Below are 26,760 nucleotides of genomic sequence, written 5' to 3'. Positions count from 1 at the left end.
TCTCGTATTTGTATAAACGTCTCTTCCTCACCTACATAGATAATTTCCCTGGTTTAAGAGGAAAGCAAAGGAATTTCCATGTCAACATACCATTTGAATCAATGACAGGCTCCTTAAAATGAAAACTACACTATAAGGAAAAAATCCAACTTCCCCTCCCCAACTGCCTACCAGGAGACTTCACTCTGGAGGAAAAAAAAAAAAGATGATGTAGTCCAGAAACTACAATACTTCAGATTTATCTAAAGTGCACCAGGTACAGAAGGAACAAATACAATTGAAACTTTTTAATTTGACCAAAATAAGTAATGAAAATAAACTTTGACTTTCATAACAAAAAAAAACCAAGCCCAGAAGGAATATCATCAATAAATTTGGAGGGGGGAACGACACCAAAACACCTTGCTGTCTTTTTAAACAACATCAAAATCCAGTGAAGTCTGACATTTCTTTGAATGAGAGCAGTCAGATCACGAATCTCTACACAAGGCCAAATTCAATTTTTCAAAAATGGTAATATAAAATAAAGCAATAAAAACAGAACCACTGCTTCCTGGCAGTAGACCTATACTATAGGGAAATGAAAAAGGTTAAGTTTATATTTCCAAGACATTATTAACTATTTCAACTCATATCTACATGTATACAAGAGCACAATATTTAATTTTCATTTGAATTACTCAATGTATATTCTGACAGTAATGTCTTTCAGGTGAACTTTTACATTTTTTGGAGCGTGGCTGAATTTGCAGCCATCTCTCCACTGCAACACAAATTCAGTATTCAATGAATGTTTAGAATGAAAGGTGGAAAACAATGCCACTCCAAGTCTCTTCTCGTCCTTCCTCCCCGTCAGCACCAATGGAAAGAAATATTCAGCCAGGACATTAATGTGTCATGCTAGTGCTGTCTATATCTCTTCCTTAATCCTCACTTATTCCAATCCTAAAAGCTTAGCAGTGAGAACTGCTACCACTCAGATTCCCAAATAATGGCCAACCTCTGATCTCATTTTGAATAACGTGTTTTTGCAAAGCGACGAAAAATTATTTTTTTACAATTAATCTCATGCAGTGGTTCCCACTACGATAGCAAATCTTGCCAAAACAGCCAAACACCTACACCTGCACCCAAGCAAACAGCCTAGGAACTATGGATTTTGCCATATTGTGTTTAAATATAAAGCTTGAAACTGATTTTCAAGAACAACTGCACAGCCAGCTTTTATCAGAGCAAGACTGCAAGTTTATCATTCTTTCCCCTCCTCACATTATGATGACACACAGATCATTGTAACAAACTTATGACTTTTAAGTTTTAAGGGTAGCAAGACTTGTCTTAGAAATCTGGAAATTCCTTTTAAAAAAAAAATCATTAAATAACAATATAACACAACTAACCTGATAATCCAGATTTTTCCAGCATTAAATTTAGACACTGAAAAAAGAAACATATGGTGAGACTTGCCTCAATGCACTGGCTGGGAAATAAAGTTTTCAGCAAATCTACACTAGAATTTTCTAACATAAAGACTGAATGATTCCTGGTCAATTCCTAAAAACAATATAATTACATAGGCATGGTGTATTTGAGCTATATATTAAACCCTTCAAGTATGAGATTGTTTTCAGGCAAGAAATTTACCATGTCAGGTGAGTCAGCTTTTACAAACTGTTAAAAAGAACTCTGTGCTGTCAGTTTGTTGCTTTACTTGAACGAATTCCATTCCAGAGTTTGGAGATGCACCTTTTAGAAATCAAACTGCAAACTCAACACTTTCCAGCGACTACTTGTAGATGTTAACACTGTGCCAGAAGCCTGGATTGGCAGTACTGAGAACTGCTTTCTTCGCTCTGTGCATAGTTCTTCCCCACTCCAGTTCTGTGCCTTCAGAGTTTGATGAACTACAAGGAATTGTGTCAGGCTCTGCCGTGATTGCATATCATGCTGAGGACTGCTGTGTATAAAAGGAGTGGCTAGCCATGCACGAAGCAGTCAGGCTATGTTCATCCTTGGGAAAAAGCAAGGATGTCTCTTTACTACTTGGTGAAAGATCAAGGCATTCTTCCCAGCTGGCCTTTTGGAGCTGAAACACTTCCTTTGCCTCAGTGTCTCCTCATGACCTGAAGTGACACACGGATATAAGGCAAAGTTCTCCAGGAGCAGCAGACCTGACAGAGGCATGACAAAAACTTTTAAAAGCAGCTAGACTTACCTCTTTGACAGAGGCAGTCTCTTCCACAACTATCTCCATCTCAGGGCTTGTGTTTTGGTCACTCCCAACAATAAAATATAAGAAGAGCTAAAAAAGCAAGTATAAGCTATCAGAATACACATTTAAGTATGGAAATACTGTGAAATAACACCCCCTAATACACACATATACCAGCTATCGCAAGCCTGCCAGCAGTCAAACAGCACTGAACCTCCTTTGGGCTAAAGCAAACAATCTAAGCAGCACAGAGAAGCACATGCAATTGAGTTATGGCCATCAGTAGAGCTTCATTAACCATCTGTACCTGTCTGCTGCAAATGAGAGATAAAACCTGCTAGCACTCTGATCTTTAGAAATATACAACTATTTTTCCTCTTGCATATTTACAACTTGTAGATATCAAAAGCAATATCCCCCTTTTCTTACTTTATGCTCTTTACAAAAGTATATGCACATCAAAGCATAGAAGTTGGACAACCACAGACAAGCAAATGATAAATGATTTACCATTAGTCATATAAGCTATATTAACTGGTCGTATCTATGCTCTTGGCTTTCTGCAACTGAGATAAATGCTGCGAACCTTCATGCTGATATCCAGAGCGTGTCCAGATATCTGAGCGTGTCCAGAGAAGGGCAACGAAGCTGGTGAAGGGTCTAGAGAACAAGTCTTATGAGGAGCGGCTGAGGGAACTGGGACTGTTTAGCCTGGAGAAGAGGAGGCTGAGGGGAGACCTCATCGCGCTCTACAACTACCTGAAAGGAGGTTGTAGCGAGGTGGGGGTTGGTCTTTTCTGCCAAGTAACAAGCGATAGGACGAGAGGAAATGGCCTCAAGTTGTGCCAGGGGAGGTTTAGATTGGACATTAGGAAAAATTTCTTCACTGAAAGAGTGGTCAGGCCTTGGAACAGGCTGCCCAGGGAAGTGGTGGAGTCACCATCCCTGGAGGTACTTAAAAGACGTGTAGATGAGGCGCTTAGGGACATAGTTTAGCGGGCATGGGGGTGTTGGGTTGACGGTTGGACTTGATGATCTTAGAGGTCTTTTCCAACCTTAATGATTCTATGATTCTATAATTCTCAGTGTCACTGAGGATTTTTTTCCATGCCGTTTACAACCATTACAAGAGTAAAAAGAGAACTACATGAAATATTGGGAAATGCAAACAAAGCATAAAAGCAGCATGAGACTCTTTTCAGTCACAGCACTACTATACCTGAGTGGAAGTTGGAGCTTTCCCATGACACAGCCCTAGCAAGCTTCCCATTTTCAGTTCCGCTTCCTTGACAGTATAATCCTCAGGCACTTCAGGGAGGACAACAACAAGGAGAACATCATAAGCTGCTGCTTCCTGAAAATATCCATTCTATTATGCTGCTCTTTAGAGCAAGATAAAAATGTTCAGTGACATTTAGAGAACTTCACTTCCACAGTGTTGACGTCAGATCTGTAAGTCTTCTATGATGAGAGCAAAGCAACATTTGTATAAAGGTTCCTCCCCAGCACCCCTTGTATATGGAGTGACAGAAGAATTTAGGTTGGAAGGGATCTTTGTAGGTTGTCTGGTCCAAACTCCTGCTCAAAGCTCTGAAGTCAGATCAGTTCACTCTGGGCTTTTTCCAGTCAAGCTCTGAATACCTCCAGGGATGGATATCTCCCAGCCTCCCACGGCTCCCTGTGCTCAAAGCTCTGAAGTCAGATCAGTCAATCAGGTAATGGCAATTACCCCTCCTCCCCCCAAGCCTCTTCCTCTTCAGGCTGGAAAAAACCTAGCTTCCCTCCTCTTTCCTATGTTCCAGCTCCCAAACCATTCTGGGTCCTCTCCTCTGGACTGGGTCTAGTTTGTAATGGCTTCTTTCTCATGCTGAGGAGCCCCCAAAATGGACACAATACTCCAGATGTTGCCTGACAAGCGCTGAATGGAGGGGAATTAATCTCTCATTGGCTTCCTGGCTGTCTTTTACTAATGCAATATATTTATTAGCAAAATAGCAAAGACACAGAAGATGTTTCCCAGCAAGCACAAAGCTGATGCAGTTTCTCACTACTGACCCAACAACAGCAAAAGCAAAGCTGGGGGTCCTTTTCTGCTGAACACTGGTCATCAAGAGCACAGTTATATAGTGACATCTAAATCAAAGAGCAGGCTATGGCATGAACATGTTCCTCCATTCTTATGGAAGCAGAAATTCACATGTTATTCAGTGTGCTTCATACACCACAGACACGAGCTGCCTTCTCATAGTAAACAGGAACCTAACAGTGCTTCCTCCATCCCGCAGGACTCAAGTTTGCTGCTCAAGCTGTTCTAAAATCCAACCTTGCGCATCAATACATTTAGTCCATTTTGTTTCAGGAAATAGAAGTTAGAAAGACATGGAACAATGACTCTGCTTCCTGGAACATCTAGAAAGTTGCTCTGTAATGTATTAAATATGATTCAAAACAGATCATTTAGAGATTTTTCGATTTATAAAATAAAGTATGGGAAACAGAACTTTGTTAATTCCCACAGTCTTGAAGCATGTGTGGCCAGTGGCCAATAAACAACAGCAGGTATGCTAATCAATTTTACTTATTAGGAATGCAAGTAATAAAGCCAAGCTGAACATTTAAGTTTAACCTCTAGCTTTGTATTGGTACTGTTAATAAACAGTAAAACTGGAAAAAAAACCCCACACAACCGCTTCAGTTAAGCCCGGAAATTAGTAGAGTTATGTGTGTGTAATTCTCCCTGGAAAGGACAAAGGGAAGCTTAAAGTCTCCCAATTGAACGTCTTACAGAACAATGATTAAATATTATATTTACCTGGAGACAGAAGTTTCCCATTTCCACTAACAGGTCTAAGACAGCTGTCATTTGCTGTAACAAAAAGGGCAGGAAAGAGAGATAGATATATTAAGTAATTCAATTAAGAAGAAATTTGGCCTAGAAGGTTAGACAGATAACATATTTAAGATTAATGACAACAACGTGTTTATCTTAGAGGCCTCCCTCTGGAGGTATTGCATCAAAAATACAATTGGAGAGAGAGTCCTAGAGACTTCATGAACAGTCTTAGTTTTTCTCCTTTCAGTGAAAGATTATTTTCTCTTTGAAGCCAGCTGTTAGCCACAATCAGTAAAATACTACAAAACTGACCAAGTGCTTCCAAAAGTAAAGGCATCAACTTGAAAGAAAGAAAACTAGTGTCTTAAAGAAAGGAATAAGGTTTTTTAAAAAAAAAAAAACAACCTTCTTCAATTCTGAGTGTAATACTTTACTAAGACAACATGATTATTCCTACTCAGCTTATGAAATAGAAGAGCTTCGTAAAATATATTTAATCAAGACTTACACCGATTTTTTTTTTAAGCTAGGAAAAATAATAATTTTATTCAGAATTAGATGAATTTTAAGTCCTTTGCACCCTCTTTCTTCCCAAAAAAACTCCTAACAGCAATGGATTTGCTGTTTTGAATAAACTGATGCAAAGAGCAGGAAGCCAGCCAGTAAATTCTAGTATTAGCAGATCTAAAAGTAAAGCAGCTGAACACTTACCTAGTTCCTCCTCCAGCTGAAGCTCCCTTATTGCTTTCATTTTGATATCTGACATCACCTAAAAGGAAGCAATATTAACACCTTTAATACAGAATGCCAGTAACACACCTGCTGTTCAAATACCCGTCCACAAAAGGCAGCCTTCACTTGAAATGCATCTTAGTTATGTTATTATTCCTGTTAACACTGTACACAGCCGAGAAAACATTTCTTTAACATTATCATACCTAATATAATAAATAAATGGCGTGATATTATAACACATTTTTGGAAATTTTCCTCAAAAACAGTATTCTAAAGAAAAGAAAGTGTTATTTAATTTTTGGATCTATCAAAAGACTAATATTTCACAAATAGTAATTTTGTGAGAAAAACTAAGTAGTTCTTCATATTTTCTATAACAGGAAATAATTTAAAAGGCAGAAAAGGTACCAGAGAAATCCACCCCTGGGGGAAAACCAGCATTTTTTGCTATCCTATGTTGAAAGTAAGAAGTAACACTTTCCTCCTCTTTTAGGTTTTGTTTACTGACACAGCCTCACCAAACGTACATTTACAGGATGGTGCAAAAAGAAAACTGTTTCACACTAAAACACGCTAATGTAGACTGCACTGGTTTAACTTACGAGCATTACAGTTTTATTACACAGCAGTCAAAATATTCCAGTAGCAGTAATTCTGAGCTGCACACTATTTTCATCACAGAAAAACTTCAGCCCTGAGGCTAGATTGACCCCTCATTAATTGGCTCAAGTGCACTGGCCGAGCTTTTCAGGGAAACAGCCTGTGTTATATCCCTGAACAATCAGACTCCTTACTGTTTCAATAGTGGCAGTAATTTTAACGTGTTTCTCTTCATCCTCCATTCCGCAGAAGTTTTTAACTTGGAGCCAGCTGATGTCATATGTAAAAGCAGTCAAATTGCCACTTGACACATTCACGAAGCTGTAAAAATGACCAATGCAAAGATGGTCAAAGACAGGGAAACTACACATTGTCTGGGCTAGATTGCTAAGTACCAAAGCTCTCAAACTGATAATGCCTAGGTCATTAATAGTGATGGTGCGTCACAGAGTAAGAGTCAGAGGCCTCAGGCAGCATCCAGGCATCTCTGGGCTATGTTTTGGTAACTGGCTTTCAATAGGACTTAGACTCTGAAGTGCCTTCAGAAGCTCAAGTCACTTTCTGAGGTTGGATTTAAGGCTTCTGGAAAAAATACGGTAAAAGTGTACCTAGTCATAACTAAAATTTGAGATTTTCTCTGTCTCTGCTACTGTATATAACCACAGAAACAGTTCTTGGTGAAGAACCCTCTCACTTCTTGATTTAATCTCAATTTTTCAGTACTGTTTCAACTAGGAAGTCAGAATTTATATAACAAGCACATTTACATGTCTCTGAAAACAGGAACATAACCTCAGGGCTATACACTGGGAAGTGAAATGAGACCAGAAATTTGCCCCTGGCAACTTCATATTCAATTGGGAGATTCAGCAGAGCTGCATATTCTTCTGATACTGCTCTGTTCTCTCATCTCACCAAGTCCCTCAGAGAACCACACAACTCAAACCTCAGAAATTCAGGTTATGCCAAAGATGTGCCAGCACACTGGGCACAAGTTTTTTCCCTTTACAAGTGTAAGTCAAAGGATGTGACTGCACTTCAAGAGCAAAGAAATATCTAATAGTTGGTAAGTACCTGATCTCTAAAACTTAAGATTACATTATCTTGAATTAAAAAGCTCAAAGAAAAAAAAAATCCCTATATATCCCTATATATTTACATCTAGGATAACTTTAACTAAACAGATTTTGCCAGAATTGAGTTTTTGTTTAATTATACTTGTAATCAAAATGGTTACCTCTGGTCATGGCTGTCTAAGATTAGTACTGAGCATCCATCCGTCAGACCAACACTTTTGACTGTTTCCTTCATATTTTCTTCAAGAAAAACTTCCCAGTTCTTGGCTTCTTTATCTGGTCCTGAGCCGTTCTTTAGGATGATTCCTCCTGATGGTGCTAAGGCTCTGCGCAGATCACCCAGTTTTGTGCTGCATGAAAAGACATGCTGCGATTCTGTGAAATGCTGACCCTTTCCTCCTTCGTTATACTCCGCTAAACGAAGAACGTTTATGACCACAGGTTCATGATCAGGGCCTGTCATCACCTTTGTACCACCAACCTGAAGTAAGAAAGGCAAGATTTATGCAATGGTGATCAATAAAATACAGAAAAGACTGGACAGCAATAAATAACAACAATAAAATTATTGAGACAAAAAGATGGACCCTCTCTCCTCATTAGAAGTAAGCCACCTTTGACCAAATGCGTACTGAACAATCAACTAGAGTAACTCAAAGGCGTGGGGAAGAGAAAGCATAATGCTAAGGTCTGTTCCAAGCCTGCATATACAGTAAATATATCGGTAACAGTAGCTGGAAACCAGTGGACATTTGGTCTCCATCGGATTAAGAAGAGAGGAAGTTAGCTCCTCAGGGTATTAAGGAACTAACCGAAAGTGTGACTGAGGCAGACCAAAATAGTTAGATTTTAAAATCCGGCCTTTCTGATATTCAACCTAGGCAAACAACATAGTTTCTTGACAAAGGCAATTTGATCACACAGGAAGCTGGAGACCATACCAAAAGTACAACCAAGACAGGAACGACTCTGTTACTAGATGTTTTCTTTTGGTTTTGGAGAAGGTTTTTTGATAAATCAGAAAGAAAATGTGTACTTTTACAACAAAAATCTTTTAAAAGTAATATTCTATTCCATTGCAGAGATGGAATAAAATGCTGTGTTACGTAACCCCTGAGGCAAGCACTTGAAAGTTAAGCAGAAGCCTTAAATTAAAAGGAAGGTGCAACACTAGAAAAGGAGGACTGTATTTCAGGAAGACCATACATAAAAGTAGTCATTCACAGGTCTAATTTTATATGTGGAACGATTCACTACAGGGCATAAGTTTTTGTTATCTCGTTACTATCATTGTAATCACTGTTTTGTTATCTCCTTCCAAGAGGCACAGATGTTTTCAGAATACACTCCAATGTAACCGGCATTGGGTATCTAGAGGCACCTATCAATCTAACCATATCACATTCTGCATAGTATAATTCTATTTATAATTTTAATCAAGCAGCAGATTGTACATCACTCAAGGTACACTGAAAAGCTGTAAAGACATAGTATCCTAGATGAGGCTGAAACGGTGTCCCCAGAACCAACATTGGTATGTCAGCAGCACATCTGCAGAACAGATTGACATTTCCAAAAATGTGTCTGGAGATGGCATTTTATCTCTTCAGAATTGACAAGGAGAGAGGGTATTTGGTTCTTTTACCTCTTTCCCATTCCACACGAAGATGTCTGCTCCATCAGCCAGCCCAATGCCATCCAGTGTCAGCTCATCTCCTAAAAAGGAGCAAATCATCAAGTTCTTTCCCCCCGGCAAAGCAGACAAGCGGCGTCAGCTGGTAAACTGAAATATGCTGGCACATTCTACTCTGGCTCAAGTGTATCATTACAAAAAGCTGCTATGTGATCAGCATTTACGGTGGGTAAGTTAGGGGTTGCTCATGTAGCAAGAGCAAGACAAGTGGGTACACACCACTAACAGCACTCTCCTGAGTAAAGAGGGCCGCAGCACAAAGGTTTTAATTCAATTTCCCTTGCAAACTGAGGCCTAAGTTAGCACTTGGCAAAGCTGCTTGGTCAGGATTATCTACATGAGATTTAACAGTGAATCAATAGATTTAAAATAAAAAGGTTGGATTTAATAAACGAGTTACATACTGTACATTCCAAGCCCATTCTCTGCAATACTAATGCCCATGCTGCAGTTTCTTTTACTTTCCTACCGTAAGTCAGATTCAGATTTTTTAAAAGTCACTGTCATTTAGAGAACTGTACTAGCATCTGGAGGAATATTTACAGCAGCTATGAGTGCCTCTATATTTTGATGTCAACATCATGGAAAGTTGGCTTATGTTCTGGTAGAACCCTAATTTGATGAAACAGATATCACAAAGACTATAAAATTTTAAAATGGCTGATAGGCTTTTGAAGACTAACACCTAGAATTGCATAACAATGCAAAGGTTGAGACAGAACTCAATGATTTTAAAATACTAATGTACTCTTAATAAATTAAAGTACTCTTTACGTAAGCATTTTCCTTTACAAAATTCTTACTTCAGCTTAGGTCTAACCTACATTTTTCTTTGGTGTCACCCTGGGTCTTCTCTTCTATCCTCTCCTCTACCTAATAGGTAAATACTATGAAAGCAAACATTCATAAGCAAATCAAGGTCAAAATACAGACTGGTATATTTTTTTCAGCAAATGTGTTTAATTTCCATAAGATCTGCAGTCTTACTGCACTTCACAAAAAAGATTACACATAAAAGTCTCAAAAAACTTCATTTCACTAATAGAGTGTCCTAAATACCTTAACGGCAGTGGACTTGCACTTAAGATTGAGTTTGAAGAGTGTTCAGTAATACATTTCTCCAAGATGTTTTATATATGAAATCCTCAATGTCTGCAGTAAATACAACATATAAATAACATGGAAGCCTTGTATGTAGCAGTCTTACCATCAAGTATCTGGTAAAGATGCAGTCCGGCTGGTAAAGGCTTGGCAATACTGAGAATCATGTCTCCTTCCCAAGACTCCAACTTCTAATTGGGAAGAATTAAAAAAAAAAAAAAAAAAAAGGTAAAACACCAGCAACCAGTAACTCGCATCACTCAAAATTACAACTGTGCTGAAAGCTGTTGCAGCCTGGCTACCAAGCTCACTCTGACACTTAACAAGTCACAGCTATTTACTTCAACAAGGCCAGTAACACAGAAAACAGTCAAGCATTTAGGACTTGGCCTTCCAGACTAGTCACCAGATAGACAAAAATAACATTTCAACTGGACACTAACCAAAGGTTCTGAGGTACAGGAAAAGCAAACAGTGTTTCCTGACATTAAGTTAGGCTTGATTTAGATCTCTATAAAAAAGCATTTTACAAATTGTCATATTCCTTTAACATAGTAGAGAATAAATGCAAAGATACCACATTCAACAGTTAAGCTAAATATTTCTTTTAACCCATTTTTTCTTTTCTTAAACTACTCCAGTTATTTCCTTTTAAGGCCAGCTTTCACTCCTTGAAAATACAAAGACAAATGTGTCACAAACTGAAATGTTAAGAATAAGCCTGGAGTTTTGCAAAGCGTCCATCCATGCCCATGTACATGCTGTCCAAATATAAATAATTAGCTTATGAGAGCTTTAAAGTCTACATAGTTAAAGATTCATCAATTTCATGGCTTCTTCAATACTTCGAGAACAGACCTCAAACCAATGTTTCCTTCTGTGTAAACCCATATAGTTTTTAGCCTCCTAAAATAACATTTACTGTTGAAAATTTCTCATTGAGATAAAAATTGCGGCATAAATACGTAAATGTTGTTGTAACTCAAGTAAAACTGAAGTGTTTGAGTTCATTTAATATAGCAAATACCTGGAATACTGACTGTCGAAGGTCTCCTAGCGTTTTTCTTCTATCAATAGTCAAATCCACAACATTCTCTTTCCAAGTAAGTGAAGGATGCAAAGCCCCATTGTGAAATTTATAACATGAGCTCAAATGGAGACGTAAATCAATGCCATGGTTTGCTGAGTCACATTCCGCTCTTCGAAAGAATAACACAATAATAAACCGGTGAATTTAACACCGACAAATGGCTAGCTTATTTCAGAAATGCTTCTGTGCAGTTGTCCTGGAATTGATACCCTTGTGACTAAATTCACTGTCACATTCCCCCCTCCATCAAGGGGTATGCAAAGAGGTGCTCAAAGATGACAGTGACCTACACATTGTACAATACAGAGTAGCGTAGACATCCTCCACGTTAGCACTATAACAGCGCGTTTTGTGTATTTCTACACCTTGCTTCTACCTTTCTAAACAGAACGGCAAACTTGGATCTTTAGGGATGTGGAGACTGTAGGTTTTTTCAGGCTGTGTTCCAGATCTGTACTCTGTTGAAATGCAGCGACAGAAAAACTGCATGGAAACTGAGTCCGGAGAGACACAGCCATGACTTCCTCCTTTATACCTATAGCCAGTTTTATTAGCTAAATGTAGCAGCAGATATGCCATTTAAAAAATAAAGGAGTGAAATTTGCACAGTACAGAGATATCACGCAAGACTTGTGTCTCTTGTGCGTGTCTATATTTTGATAGCTTAACTGTGATTCAGGCCTATCATCAGTTCTGTGTGTTCCTCAACAGAAGGAGAAGTTTCAACCAACCTGAATACCACTAACTCTTTCCTCTACGTTTCTGGCAAAGGATACCATTTATCTGTTGTTTCACAGTAAAGCAAGTCATTCCTCCTTCTCTCAATGGAGAACTCCCTCTATAAACATAATTAAGATAACCTATTTCATTCTTCTCCCAGAATTGCACTGATTTTCACAAAAAAAAGGTACAATCTTAAACTGTAAGTAAGTTTCCCTTGAAATTCTGTAGAATGCCTAGTTATGCCACTAAAAGGGAGGCACGAAACCAGTAAAGGCAGAATGTGGGCATACAAGTTGTATTCCTCGATTAACCTCTATGACATTGAATCATTTTAGTATCTGGCTCTACTCAATGAGTTTCTTTCATTTTAAATCACTTTGGAGATTGCAGATTAAGAATGCTGTTTAAGAGATTGGTAGAGTTTCATTAATATACCTCTTTTTTTGCAGCTCAGTATTAGCAGCATTCATTTCATTCAGAAGGTGTTCAGGAATTTGGTACCTTGGATTTCCTCGTGCTGCAACAAATAATATAGGCTAGTTTGGCCTCAGCTGCTTAAAATGTGTTTCGGCAAACAAGAAAAGTGATCAAGATGAGACATTACAGTATGGTAATCATTGAAAATTCAGAGCAATAATGTTGCATCCTTTCGTAATAGAGAAAATTAAACTGCAAGATGATACAAAGAACAAACAAGTGCTTCTACTTCGTCCCATCAATCTTGCCCTAAGAGAAACTGATGCATGAATGTTGTTAGCAACAACTTTTATTTGTTTCAGTAGGAGATGTTCTGCTAGTATTTGTGAAGCATACTAAAAAAAAGTTAGTGTCAGCTGTAGCCAATTAATTGGTCACTACCTCCCTGGAGGTCTGTGTATCTTAGTTAACCCTTTTTTCAAATGATCACTAGAAAGAAAACTATCTTCAATTCTTGGAAAGGACAGAAATGCTGAAAAAGCCTTTGCCCTCCAGAAAACAAACTGCCAATAAAGGAAGCCCCCAGAATATCAAGATGAGCTTTGTGTACCTTCAGGTGGTCTTTTTAACTGAGATTTTCGATAAAACAGCATGTAGGCACTCTCTTTACCCTGAAATTGTTTCTCAATATCCTTCTCCTTGATTGGCTGGACTTTTGAATCGTTCAGATCAAACCAATGGCAACCAGCAGAACTGTCCCTCAGCCTTGTAGGTTTTTTTTCTGAATTCCAGTGGACATCATTCTTCTGAGGAGGGCTTTGGAAATCTTGTTCTTGAGAATCTGACTTAAACAGGAGCTTGTGTTTTTCTTTCAGACCAACCTTATTTTCATCAGGACTGAACTGAAATGTCTGAGGATGATTCTGCAAATACTAAAAGGAAAGCAAGGACAAGATGAAGAAGATACCCAGATTTAACTATAGCAGACTGCATTAGCTACTTCACCTGATTCATCCTGAAATTGACACACAAACCCCATCCCTTCAAACTTGGATTTTATGATGCTTCCTCATATATTTCCTCAGGTTAGACAAAAAAGTGTAATTTTGCTACCACCGCTTATCTGCCTGTTCTTTTATATGCTGTTGCTGGCTTTGTTTCTTACGTAACTTCAAATGATCATTGCAAGAAATTGCAAAAGAATTGTTTTTAACATACACGCGTCACCAAGAATTAAATCAGACTAACTTCTGAATTTCAAGGATTGCTTGAGACACTGGATTCCTTTTAAAACACCTCTCATAAGTGCATACTCCCTGTCCCTGGAAAACATTGGGAGTGATGCTCCATAAGCCGCCAAAAAGCCTCTGCTTTATCAGACACCCAGAGTACCATCCCAACCAGTTTAGCCCTTTAACACTAGTACTTTCCACTCGCTAGGCTCCGCAGAAGCCTATTTCCCTTCTGCATTTACCAGACAGGGATCTTAAGCTCAATTCTCATCTGCTGAGTTGTACCTTACACAAATTAAAGCTACCTGTGGTGGCATCTCAAGAACTTAAAACCTACTTGTTCCGTTTCACCCAGCTTATCCCCTCTGTTTTCTACTTTCATTTTAGCAGTAGGCAGGTACTTCAAACAAGCTTTGTGTCCAAATGACACAAAACAGAATCATGGCTTTTGAGGGAAGGGGGGGGGACACACCAATCAAAAACTCATTTGATACTTCAAAAAGCGTAAAAAAAATTTACAGTTATTTCAATACGGCAAGTCCTGCATTGATCAATGTGCTTTTGGTACAGATCCGGCACTTGTGAAAAGTCAGCTTTGGTAATATTCACAACAGCACTCAAACCTTGAAATGGTTAATACTGGGTTGCTCACAACTTGTTTCTATCACTTCCCTGTCAAAGTCAGAAAAACATCTACCTCCACAGAAGACTCACATTCAGATTTTACAACTACTTTTAAATAATTATTGTGAAAACTGCATTGTTAGTTCTATGGAAAAAACAGTCAAACATGAATTTTCCCCGTATGTATAACACAAATACTAAAGTATTTTTCTTAAAGCATTAGAAAATACAGAAACCAACTGGACAAACATAAGATTTTACTGTAGGTGTTAATTTTATGGACATGCCCTAATCAACCAAAAAGCGGCATACATTTTCAAAACCTCACTTCTGTTCTGACTGAAGAAGTACTGTATTTCTTTAATTCTCATCAGTGCTTTTATGTTCAAGTGGTAGTAGTGTTGTTGGAGCTTCATTCACAGACACAAGTGAAACAAGGTTCAGTAAGTAAGGTTAATTCTTTTATAGGCCAACCACATACGTGGAAGAAAAAGATACAAGCTTTCAGGCAGGCAATCCCTTGAGAATCTTGTCTGTGTTCCTCAGTCTACTAATTTATCTTACAAACCTCTCTTACACATGCTCTATCTTGCTAGTCCAAGTGCCAGTATTTTCAATTACCATCCTACTGACTATGCAATAGGCATATAAATGTAAAGTTATCTTAACAGTAAAAACCAAATTAACACATATGCATATTACCTTTCGTAATGCTCCACATTGTTTTCGGTATTTCTTATTCCAGGACACCCCTTTTTTCTCCAATAATTTCTGCCCCAATTGATCCACGGGAATTTGTTTAGATTCTTCCTACAGAGAAGTTAAAAACTAGGATAATGAAGGCTACAAAAGTCAAGGGATCAACACAAAGAAGCCAATTCTGAAGTCCTTAAACCATTCCTGTTTGTTAATAAGCCAATGTAACATCACCTTTTGCAACACCTTCAGCAAGCAACTTAAGAAATACTCAGTGAGGGCCGTTTTCTGTATGAAGAGCCACTGAAGAGCCAGGTTAAGTTACAAGTTTTACATCCTTCACAATAAGTTCAGAAGAGTTCTGTACACTTAAACCTGCCTACTCTTGCATACACTAACCCCTTCTTCTACGTTCCCTAATATCAAAATCAAAGCAATAAACTCCTTACATACCATACCTCTGATAAAATCCCTTTCAACACTGCCAATGGATTTTCTACTTCTTTGGCATTTTCAGTATCTCTTAAAGCCTTATCTTCAATCAGCCTATCCTCTTCTTCCTGTATAAGAAAAATAAAAGACTCACAAATATTGTTGTTTCACACACAACTAGCGGTTTTCGATTACAGTCTGTACTAACACTAGCATGCACAATTTAGAAGTGTGAAGGAAGTTTGATAAGGTGCCTCTGCCACCTGCTACGGATGGTATATTGTCATACAGTATATCCACTATCAGTTTTTTTTTTAAACAGAAAAGGCAGTTGCGTTATTTACACACAGCCAGCCAGAGTCATCCATTAAAATGACTGTGCTGGTCTTGAGCAAAGATATTAATTCATTTGGGAAAGAAAAAGTGAGCCCAGTAACATGAGATAGTTCAGCAGACTAGAAAGCTAAAATTTGCTACAAAATCTTGATAGAGATCACATACTGCAGAAAACTAGTCTTCTCAATAAAGTAAGAGACCAAATGCCTCACTAAAATATTCATTAGTTTGGATGTACATTTCATCCACTAGCTCCTGAAAAATGAGACATATCAAGCAAGGAAGAAAAACGTTTAGGACTTACTTGTAATTGCCAGTTTCCTAATTCATCCACATCTCTGATATAAACATGATAGTGTCCTCCATAGCAGCCACCTTTATGTATAATAACAGAGAAGAGCTCATACATGTACTCTGAATCATCCATTTCAGTCTTTAAAAAGAAAAACAATAATAGTAACAATAATATATATCAGTAAGTCTTTCACACAAGGACAAGTTTTACAACATCAGCGTAGCTTCAGATATTTCTCCGTGTGCATTTGCATGTGCAAAGATTGAAATGGCTTTTCAGTGCTGGGAACACAAGTATGGACTGACACAAACCATGGACCAAGGCACAGGCTTATTAAGCAACTTTTTAAGCATGATTGTGAACAATATTGGAAATTCAAAATTTAAAATAATGAAATATTGATGCAAATAATAGAACAGCTCAACCTGTTTCTTCATAACCAGGCTTATTTTGTTTAAAAGACTAGAAAAAAAAAACCAAGCAACCCATTTATATACACAAACCAACTGAAAAAAAAGGCTTCCTCAAATGCAAACACTGAGAAATTTCCAAGCTTGCATTGCAACATTTCAATAAGAAAAATGTCTTTTTCAATAACAGTGCCTCTATTAAGTATATTCTTTATATATTTTAAGGATCAAAAATTGTCATCAAGCACTGGTATAGCTCAGTTTATAATCAAAATACATATACATGAATGCAGACAGATTCCTAAGAAAAATGAAGTAACTACAGGCACATAAAACATATATAGCTAAATTTATACATGACTTTATCAGACAATAACAACACAAACCCAAATTTAACTTCAATTTCCAGGTGATAGTCTTCCTTTCAAGCAAATGTCAGATTAAGTTTTAGGTAATTATTATACCCTTTCCCCTTGTATAGCTACAAGGTATTTCCCACTCAGTTAAAAAATGGTCTTTTGGAAACAAATTGGAATTCTAAAAATTTGGAATTGGGGACAGAGGAAAACCCCACAAAGTTTCTTGAATACCTTGCCCTGACAAAATGCAAAATAAAAGATAACATGTCCTTGAGATATCAGTTCTCTGCAAAGTATACAGAAACTTTAACAAATATAACAGTACATACCTGCTCACAAAAAGGCCTCAGATTTATCTGGATAGGGAATGTATAGCAGCTCGTTTCCTTGTATCGTTCGCACTTCTCAAAGTCAAAGTTAAATCTCAGGAGAGAAATGGTGAGAAAGGGTGGCAACTTGCGTAGTTTAGCAGACTGTAAAATGATTAAAAAAATTGTAAGCACACAGTTACACAGAATAGTGTTTCCATTTTGCTATGGTCAACTCTACTTTCCAACGAAACTTCGGTACAACCAGTCAGGCGTGACCAGCGTTTTCACTTTTAAAATGCCTTCCCTAATTCTCAATTTCCCTACCAACTAGACATCCTAAAAGCAATCAAGATCTTTCCCCTCTGTTAAGCCCTACACCTTCCTTGAATGGTGATCACGAGTCCCATACTTTACCCTCCTACAGAAAACTAAAGAGGACATTGCTGAAATTCTAGTCAGTAATTACATTTCCATAGCCCACATGTTCTTTGTGAGAGGATTTTCTTGAATTTTATACTAAGAAGCAAACGTTTCAAACCCCTGGGTTTGTGCTTATGCATGAAGTCAGACTATGCAGCATGTTCCCAGCAACTTGCTCTCGGCCCCTTGCACAGTGCCTGTCATCACCAGTCCCACACAGACCCTGGGAGTCCAGAGCAAAAAGCACACTCAACTGCTGCTGAAAAGCAGGTGCTGCAGAAGAGCAACACAGCTTCGTGGTAACTTCGCCATCCCCAGATGAACAGTGGGGTGCTCAGCATCTGGCATAGGCCCTGAAGCTACCCAAAAAAAATTAGCTATGAATGAAGCTCAACCTACAAACATAGCCTACATGCTTGCTTCTGCTGTGAGGAAAGGACCTCGATTGAGACTGGGGCTATTACTCTTCTGGCCCCTCCTGGTCATGTCCTCCAAGCACAGCATTTGTACTTTCACCTGAGGTTTATTCCAATGACCACCGAGGAGTTTTCCAGTTCTTTGGGGTTGTGTGACCTCAAGTATATGTTAGGGCTTGTACAGGCACAGTGTTTTCAAATGGGGAAGTCAGAAATGATCCTATCTGTAACATAACTAGCTCTGACAGGTATCTGTTGTCCAGAAAAAGAAATCACTCCCACATGTATTTTTCAGCCTGCTGCTGAGTGACTGTTGGGCTGCCTCCAAAAGCGACAGAAATGGTCTGAAAAATGTCACCAAAATATATCACAGTGGCATCTTGCTTAAGATCTGCCATGCTGCTTGAAGAAAAGGGCCCTCACTAAGATCTCTGGGCTACAGTAAATGAGCACGATGCTGTGCCTAAGCAGCATGGTGTAGGTGTATCCTGGAAGACCCTACAGACAGCCACAGAACAACCAAGCAAGGGTTAAAGTCTCCCTCATTTATACGGGAAAAGACCTTCAAGGCAGGAAAGCCAACATAATACATTTTAGTAAGGAAGAATATTAATCAAGATCAAACAAATTGGTGTGCAAGTACATCAGGAACCCTGGTGCGAAGCAAAACCAACCACCTTGTATCACCTCTGAATGTAAGTGTAGATTCAACGGACACAATTCTGAGCCTTTCCAATGTCTCCACCCAACTCTCCATTTGCAGAGCCATACCAGAGAGCCTCCCAAGAACACAAATATGGCTTAAGAAACTCCCTGAATTAGGTATTTAATTTGCATCAGTTGCGAAGACTACTGTGCAGAGCTTAGTAGCACAAAGGATTTTTTTGCATGCTCTTCCAAGTTTAGAGTGATAATCAGACTGTACAATTAAAATTTGATAAAGTTCTGGAACAAAAGAATTCTTCAACTACTAAATTCTCTAGAGGCCAAGACAAAAAAAGGGGAAGAATAACATCCAAAGACCCACAGTGTACTGAAGGGAGGGAGGAATGGAGTGGATAGGTATGGGCCATCTTGTCTTTAAAACAGGCTGGCTGTGGGCAGGTGGTCGCACTGTTAGGCAGCTGCCTTCCTAATGCTGCCACCAAGCTTGGAGTGCCCAGCTGGCACCTCACTTGTTGACTCTCGGTGTAGTCTGCTGTGATCACGCATATCGTGCCTGTGGGGCCACAGAGCCATAGGCAGCAGTCATGCTGACACAACGTCCCTCCCTCCCGCTACAGCCTTCCAGCACAGCCCTTCTCTCTTGAGGTTGTCCATTCATACCCCAGCATCCCCCAGCTATGTGACTTCTTACCCAAGTTCAGAGTTCCCACTGTCTTCTTGCATGGATGACCACATTTGAGAGGTAAGCAACTGTTAACTCGCACTCCCTTGAACCCAGCAAAGTTTAACTCGAACAAACCCTTATAACCAAGCCACACAAGGCACTGGCAAATGTTCCTGAACTCCCAAGTCACTGATTAACTTCACCTACCCTCAGCTTGCCTTTGCACCCACTCCCTTCCACATTAAGGGTGCTGCAAGGTTTGGATTGCACTCATCCTGCTGCAGAAGAGAGTCACCGCAGTAGGCCAAAGAACTTTGCTGTTGTGAAGAGGGCAGAGTATGTCAAAGGCAGAGTGCACTAACAGCCCTTTACAAAAAATAGTGGGAATAATAGGAAAAAGGAGATCTTTTTATAAAAAAAAATTTACGACATGAAAAATTAGCACAGAAGAAAACCAAACACCACTTTGTATCACTCTGAAAAAATGTAATTCAAAGACCTACAACTCTTGTAAAGCTCTCACTGAGCTGCCCTTCCCTGGCCCTGGCTAAGGGGATGGATGACAAGATACACACAAAGTCTTAAATTTGATTACTATGTTGGGGAAACCAGTCCAAACTGTTGTAAACCAACAAACAGGGACACGGTGTCAGCACAAGGATGCTGCAGGCTGCACTGGCATACAGACAGTAACCAGTGTTAACAGCCATGCCACCATTTAACAAAGCACTCAGGGTCACGTACACAACTCCTCTGGAAGATACCAATGCCAACAAGTGTCAAGCATCTGAAGCCTTCCCAAAGCGCCCAGAGGTGAAGGCAGGGAACTAGGCAGACAAAAAGAGTACTCCAGGCTGGATGTCCCTGAGCTCCTGGGGATCACTCTCAATAAACATCACAGGCTTAATGTCAACAGTTCTCCCGTTGAACACTGAGGAGCTCCGATGACTCAGCTCAGCAAAGGATCACTGCATTTGGCTTTACAAGTAATTTTAAAAAAAAAAACAACTCAAAACCAACAGTTCTCACCCATAGCTGAGCACAGGTCAAAGCAGTAAATCATTAACTAGAAGATCACGACAAAGCAGCACAACTCAACAGATAAACCAATCGGCTTCCTTGAAAACCGCCTTCAAGCTACTGCCTGAAGGAGAAGACTTTCACAGTCTGTATTCTGATCACAGGAACATGACTTTGTGGCTTTGCTGTGCCTGGATTTTTATTCTCCTCCTTCCTGGCCTCTCAGATGGAGGGAAACTCCTGGTGGTGCCCATGGATGGAAGCCACTGGCTTAGCACGCGGCAAGCGCTTGAAAAGCTCACTGAGAGGACACAAAGTGGTGGTGGTTACACCAGAAGTAAGCTGGCAGATGGGAACAACACAGGCGTACACAGTGAAAACACACCCGGTATCTTACACATTAGAAGAGCTGGACAGTTCCTTGTGTGAATACATTCTTACTCACCTGAAGGCTCTAGCACTACAGAACATACTAAAAACACCTACTAAGGTGTTAATTTATCACTGCAAGAATCTGTTCAGCATCAGGGAAACAATGCAATACCTGGATCAACAGATCCCATTTCCCTGTGCAGAGTAACAGTTGTTCATTATTCTTCTCTCCCATTTGAGTTCTTAATGAGAGAATTTCCATAGTTTTCTTCATTACCTGTATCTGTTTATTTTTTCTTTATGCTCTAGCTTATCTTTTAGCCTACGCTCTGAAATGCCCAAAGCCAGGGCAGTAGAGGTGTGTGAATGAGGCAATACTCTCAAAACTACATGCCATCCCATTCACCACTAGATTAAAGGCCAGATTAAAAACTGCAACAATATTCAAGTCAAGAAATGAGTCACGCAGCTTTTCTTGACATAGTTGCTGAGGTTTAAAAAAAAAACAGGTCAGATTTTGGCATCCTCTTGTTATATACCGACTGATTAAAGATACAGGTTTCTTTATTTCTGAGTTAGAGGGCAGACACAGCAATGTAAACAAAGTTCCTAAACTGAACACTGGGAATCACCAATGCATTACCTTTGAAGCTTCAACAAGTTTATCACAGGCTCCACATCGATACAAGTTCTCATTTTCAAAGTATTCTTCTTCTACATACATGTTCCACAGGGCCTCCTCCAAGCCAGCAACATCTTTTACCGCCACTGTTAGGTCTAAGAAATCTTCCTATGCAGAAGTACAACAAAAAAATAAGGTAGTAAGTAGTGTAAGTTCACAGTACATTAGAAAGATACTCATCCCATTCACCACAGCAGATGTGAGCACTCATTTTGCTTTCATTGTTGATGGGGGGGGAAACAAACCCTATATATCCACATAAGAGAAATTAATTTTTAAAAAAACCAAACAAGGAACTTTTTTAAATTACAAAGAGCAGTAAAAGAATGTAAAGATATGTTTTACTGATGTTATCCCACTGTTCAGCTCTCTCCTAACTACATCTACTAAAGGCTTGCCAACTCAGAAAATGCAATAACACTTGTGTTTTCATCTCTGAGTCACAGCCTGATGTAGGTGGTTTAGAAAATGCCAGCCAAGACTTAAAAACAAAGTCATGCGTAATTTTCACATTTTCAAGTCTGCAGCGCCCTAACCAATACACACTACCTAGATTCAACAAGGCCACCAGTGACACTCAAGACAGATGTCATTATTTCTGGAGTTTAAAAAAAAGAACATTTAAAGTATCTTCAACAGACTGAACAGAAACTTATTCTGGAAAATCCTCTGGCTTTACCTGTCTCTCACTGATATTCTTGCATTCTTTACAAACAATCTGATTTACAACAATCCCATGGTATAATCGATTAATAAGATCATGACCCGAAGTCCCCACAAGGGAAGTTTCCAAAGCACTGAACAGAATCCGATTTAATTCCTGCACATCATGCTGCCTCATTTCCTGCATGAGAAATAAAAAAACAAGCTTGAAGAAATAAAATAGTGCCATCTCCTTTGATTATTGCTTAAAACCAACACATATTAAGTGTGACAAAGACAGCTGCCTCAATGACTACCCATATATTTACTATCTTGAGTAGTAAATTACTACCTTTATTATTATTTGTTATTCTTAATTTAGTTATGCTCTCTGAGTAACTACAAGTACATAAACTATAACCCACATAAGACAGGTAGATTTAGACTAAACTCTAAGATGAGTTACACAGTTCAATTTAGGTAAGAATCTAAAGGACAAGAACCCTAATGACTGTTGGAAAAACATTCCTGTAAAAATAAAGGAAAAGCTACTGACATTGTATCTAACAGAACAATTTTCTTCTGTTGCTCGCTGTAAACAATTGGCATGTACCTCATGTGGAGATTCAATAGTATACAACAATAGTTGACCCCATTCAATGCTATCTCCACAGCTGGAAGTATTTTAAGATATTTCTTAAATGTCAGACTTCAAAAAAAAAAAAATCTTCTCCATTCAGGAAAAAGTTTATCAATGATGGTGTCACTGAAGGTGATTTGTACCTCATTGCTGTTCCACCCAAAGCTCTCGGTAAGGTCTGTTGTAGATGCAGCTTGCTGGTCCAAGAGCAGAAGCTGAGCAAATAACCGTTGAAGTTGTAATGGAATTATTCGAACCTAGAAATAAAAAACAAAATATACCCAACAGATCAGAAGGAGTCTTCAAACCAATCATTTAAAGAAAAAGAGAAGTAATTTAGTATAAAACTTGTTATAAACCACCATTGTCTGGCTTTCATAACAGAGGTTACTCAATTCACACCAAAACATCAGTCAGTCAGACTTAATTCCCAAATATCTACAGTGCCTAACCTTACTGAGCCAAACATAGTCATGGAACACACGTTTTGTGATAAAGCAAAACTGTATGGATTAAAATTAAGCCATCACGGTAGTAAAAATGGACAACTTTCTCTGATATTTTTCGTAATCCTAAACCCTAAGAACTCAGCTACAAGACGTCATGACGTATAGATTTAACATGTGCTACCCCTTGCTCAGTAAAGGGTTTGGTGGTGAGGTGGAATGAGACGGGAAGGAGAATGGTTAACGTCAACCAGCTTCATCAGCTACCTATATTTATCTTTGACTTACAAAGAAAAAAAATTTCCAAACAACCAGTTGTATCACTTCAACCCAAGAACTAAAGAATGAAATTCTGTAGTTCAACTTTAGTAAGCACTTTTTAAACAAAGATTAAATTCCAGTCTCATACCATCTTGTGTATGGGTGGGCTGTTAAACCTTCAGAGAGCCTCAGTGCAATCACTTAGGTTGCACACATATTTAGATTCTTTTTTCCTGGTGACAAATAAGTCAGCACTGTATCTTCAATTACAGAAGAGAAAAAACTAAAAAGGACTGTACAGACTGTTCCTGTTCCCCTTGAAGACAAAAGGATCTCCACTTTCAAATTCAGCAGAAACAGGCTCGATATCTTACTTTTGAAGCAAAAGCTTATGGTACTGAAAACTTACATCTGCGTGCAAAATCTAGTATTGGCCAACCAACTTCAAAGTTAAGCTTTCATTCATTCTTATGAAAGGCTTCATGCGAATTCAAACGATATTCTTCCGAATCAACATTCAGCAGTGACTAATGACAAGAAAATTTTAAATACCTTTGCATCTGGTTTACTGCTGTCATCCAGAGTCCCAAGTTCTTCAGGTCCTAGAGAGAACAGCGCCTCTGTAATTGTAAAGAAAAATGCCTATTTAAAAAAAGCCAATGTCTCCTCTTTAAAGATTTATTGTATTTTAACTATCAAGGATTATAATGCTATTCTTTTTGGCAAATTAAGACATTAAACAACATTTCGGAACATCAGTCATCCTTGCAACTGGTTCAAGCTGTAACAATAAAGCGTAAATAAGCATGAAGGTGTTCAGATGGCAAAATATCTATTTTTTCAGGAATTGTAGCGGTTGCATTGAAAAAATGAATGACACTTTATGGACAGCAATAACCTCTCTTCTTTACACAGACAGTAACTGTCTACCTGTAAGAAAAGATAATGTTTACAACTTACTTACATTTTGTGCATAAGTGATGATACTAATTTTACAGACCAAGAGCTCTGAGTATTCTGTAATAAATTACTGTAAGTGAACTGAAATAAACTATTCTTGAAAACAATCTGTGTTTGTGGTGCTTCTTTAATAAATAACGAGGAATGCAAGTCACTGTAAAATATCAATTCCAACATTACTTTAAGAAGATTTTGAACACATTACCTCTAAATTCAGGTGTGAAAAGCAGAGTCTGCAGAAGGGAATTGAGGTAGCAGGTCCCACCCTGATTTTTGATACCACTCAGGTTGGTGAAATCCCTGGGAGCTGGAGGCTCAGAATCTCTGGGCTTTGATTTCTTCCCTTTTCCACAATGATTGTTTGAAATAAAGGAAAAATCCTCTTCAAATAAGTCCCCAAACATTGTGAAGGCAAAACAGTCCTTAAAAAATACAAAATTATCTATTCACTATAAAAAATGCAACTGAATCCACCCACCTCTAATCCTCCAAGATGAACCTTTCAGCCCTGACTGAAGAATTTCTTTGTAACTTTTTTCATCTTATTCTGTTCATTCTAAAAATGAATGACAGATCCATACAAAAGTATGCGCTAATATAACAAAAAAAAAAAAAAGGGTGAATTAAAAGCATTTATGTTAGCACAGGTCTGAATAGACTTTTAACTAGAATCAAGTACATTACATTTCAATTTCACATCAGCTAAAACACGCATAGCAAAATAGGTCCTTCTAAACACCTATAATTAACTAGTGCTCAAGTTGCCCAGTTTCCTGCAGGAAAGGTACGCAAGACCTCTCAAACTCATCAAAATCCCTGCACTGTGTCTCAACAAATCCATGAGCACGAGTAACCTGTCTCTAGTATTGGCCAGTTCAGATGGGAAGAGTGTAATAAATGGTCAAAAATACACTGCTATTTTATGAAAATACTATCTTTGCTTCCAGATATTTGAGCCAGAAACTCAATGACAACTAATTCTTCCTATAGGAATTTTTTTTTTGGAACCTTGCAACCTCTTAGCATGTACCAGCATTCCCAAAGTTAGCTCCCTTTTGTTTTGTACTTGCCACCCCATAATTTCATTTGGTATGCTGTAGCTCTTGTATTAGCAGTGAGTAATCAATGAGTTATACTGAAGCAGTGAATACTCATTCCCCTGTCTACCTTCATTCCACTTGCAAGTTTACAGATCTTTATCATGTTCCACTCAGACATCTCTTCCACACAAAAGCCTCCACAAAAACATACTCATTCCTATAACTGAATTTGTTCCCTATCTTTGATTATCCTTATCTACCTCCTCTGAACCCCTTAACCTTCTCCTTTCCCTGTTTCTGAGATCAGAGGACCACATCTGCCTGCAACGTTCAAGATGTGTGCAAACCACAACTATATACATATTATTTATATATTTATAAATAATAATGCTCTGGTTTGTTCTCTTTTTGTACAACTGCCGAGCACTAATCTCCTTTAAGCAATGTTTATTATTACCCCAAGGTCTAACCCCTATGTGTTCAGTTCAAACCCCACTATAGACACACCTTACATAAATACATGTATATATACATAACTGTAAGTGACTGTGTGTCTGTCTCTGCTCCATGCTGTATCTCTTTGCACTCAGCCAGTTAATAGTACCTGCTATTGTATCACTCAGCCACCCATGAGCACCAAGACTTTAAAGTTCCACTGATGGCACTTGTATTTACTGCAATGTATCCGTTGATTTCACACAAAAAATTAATCGCCTCAGCATTCACTGGTTTTTTTCCTGATAGTTTATGATATGCTGAACACAGCCCTAGCAAAGATACAAAGAAACTCCCCCTCACTCCCCTCTGCGACAGTTTATCTTCTATTTCCTATCTTTTAGCTAATTATTTGATCAAGCAACAACTTTCTTCTCCTGTGTCAGCTTAATTTCTTCAACAGCAAACCTTACTGAACACCTTTTGGAAAGCCAAATGTAGTTGACAGCCCCCTATTCAACCAACCAGTAGTTCTTCAGGCATCTCCTAAAACTCTTCGTATAAAACAGCATTACATTAAGCCCATTTTAGTCCTTCCCACAGTAGAGCAGTTTTTAGGCAAAGGGCTACGGCAGTGTTCACTCCGCTTGTTCTACAATGCTTCTTCAGCACTTCGTACAATACATATCCCCTTACAAACCCCCACAAAATAAAATTATGTGGCTGGAGATCCTTCTTAATGAACACAGTCAGGAAAGAAATAATTTTGATCTCTTTGCATTCAGTTTTTCTTCTCTGAATGCAGCTCTTAAACCTTGATCACCCAGAAAAACTCAAAAAACCTGTAAAGGTCCCACCTCCCATGCTTCAAGATGTAATTACTAGGTTTAGCACTCTTCCCAACCTGTCTCGTAGCCTTCA

General features: G+C 38.6%; 1 protein-coding gene across 1 annotated transcript; it reads right to left on the bottom strand.

The window, feature by feature from the left end:
- Window positions 1-1,395: 1,395 nt before the first annotated feature.
- On the bottom strand, window positions 1,396-24,803 carry USP40 (ubiquitin specific peptidase 40). The gene is made up of 21 exons (XM_009587776.1): window positions 24,570-24,803; window positions 23,957-24,024; window positions 22,841-22,954; window positions 22,095-22,259; window positions 21,377-21,523; window positions 17,194-17,337; window positions 16,105-16,233; window positions 15,491-15,592; window positions 15,039-15,146; window positions 13,091-13,412; window positions 12,499-12,580; window positions 11,278-11,449; window positions 10,357-10,441; window positions 9,102-9,172; window positions 7,618-7,937; window positions 6,575-6,701; window positions 5,757-5,814; window positions 5,025-5,078; window positions 3,432-3,520; window positions 2,216-2,302; window positions 1,396-1,437 (listed from the first exon to the last, which is right to left on the bottom strand). The coding sequence occupies exons 1-21, from the start codon at window positions 24,766-24,768 to the stop codon at window positions 1,396-1,398; spliced, it is 2,685 nt and encodes an 894-aa protein (XP_009586071.1). The 5' UTR covers window positions 24,769-24,803.
- Window positions 24,804-26,760: the final 1,957 nt, after the last annotated feature.

The sequence above is a fragment of the Fulmarus glacialis genome, unplaced genomic scaffold (assembly GCF_000690835.1).
Source record: "Fulmarus glacialis isolate BGI_N327 unplaced genomic scaffold, ASM69083v1 scaffold4931, whole genome shotgun sequence".
Taxonomy (NCBI): Eukaryota; Metazoa; Chordata; class Aves; order Procellariiformes; family Procellariidae; genus Fulmarus; species Fulmarus glacialis.
The sequence above is the reverse complement of the archived record's forward strand: the minus strand, read 5'-3'. Positions and strand labels throughout refer to the sequence as shown.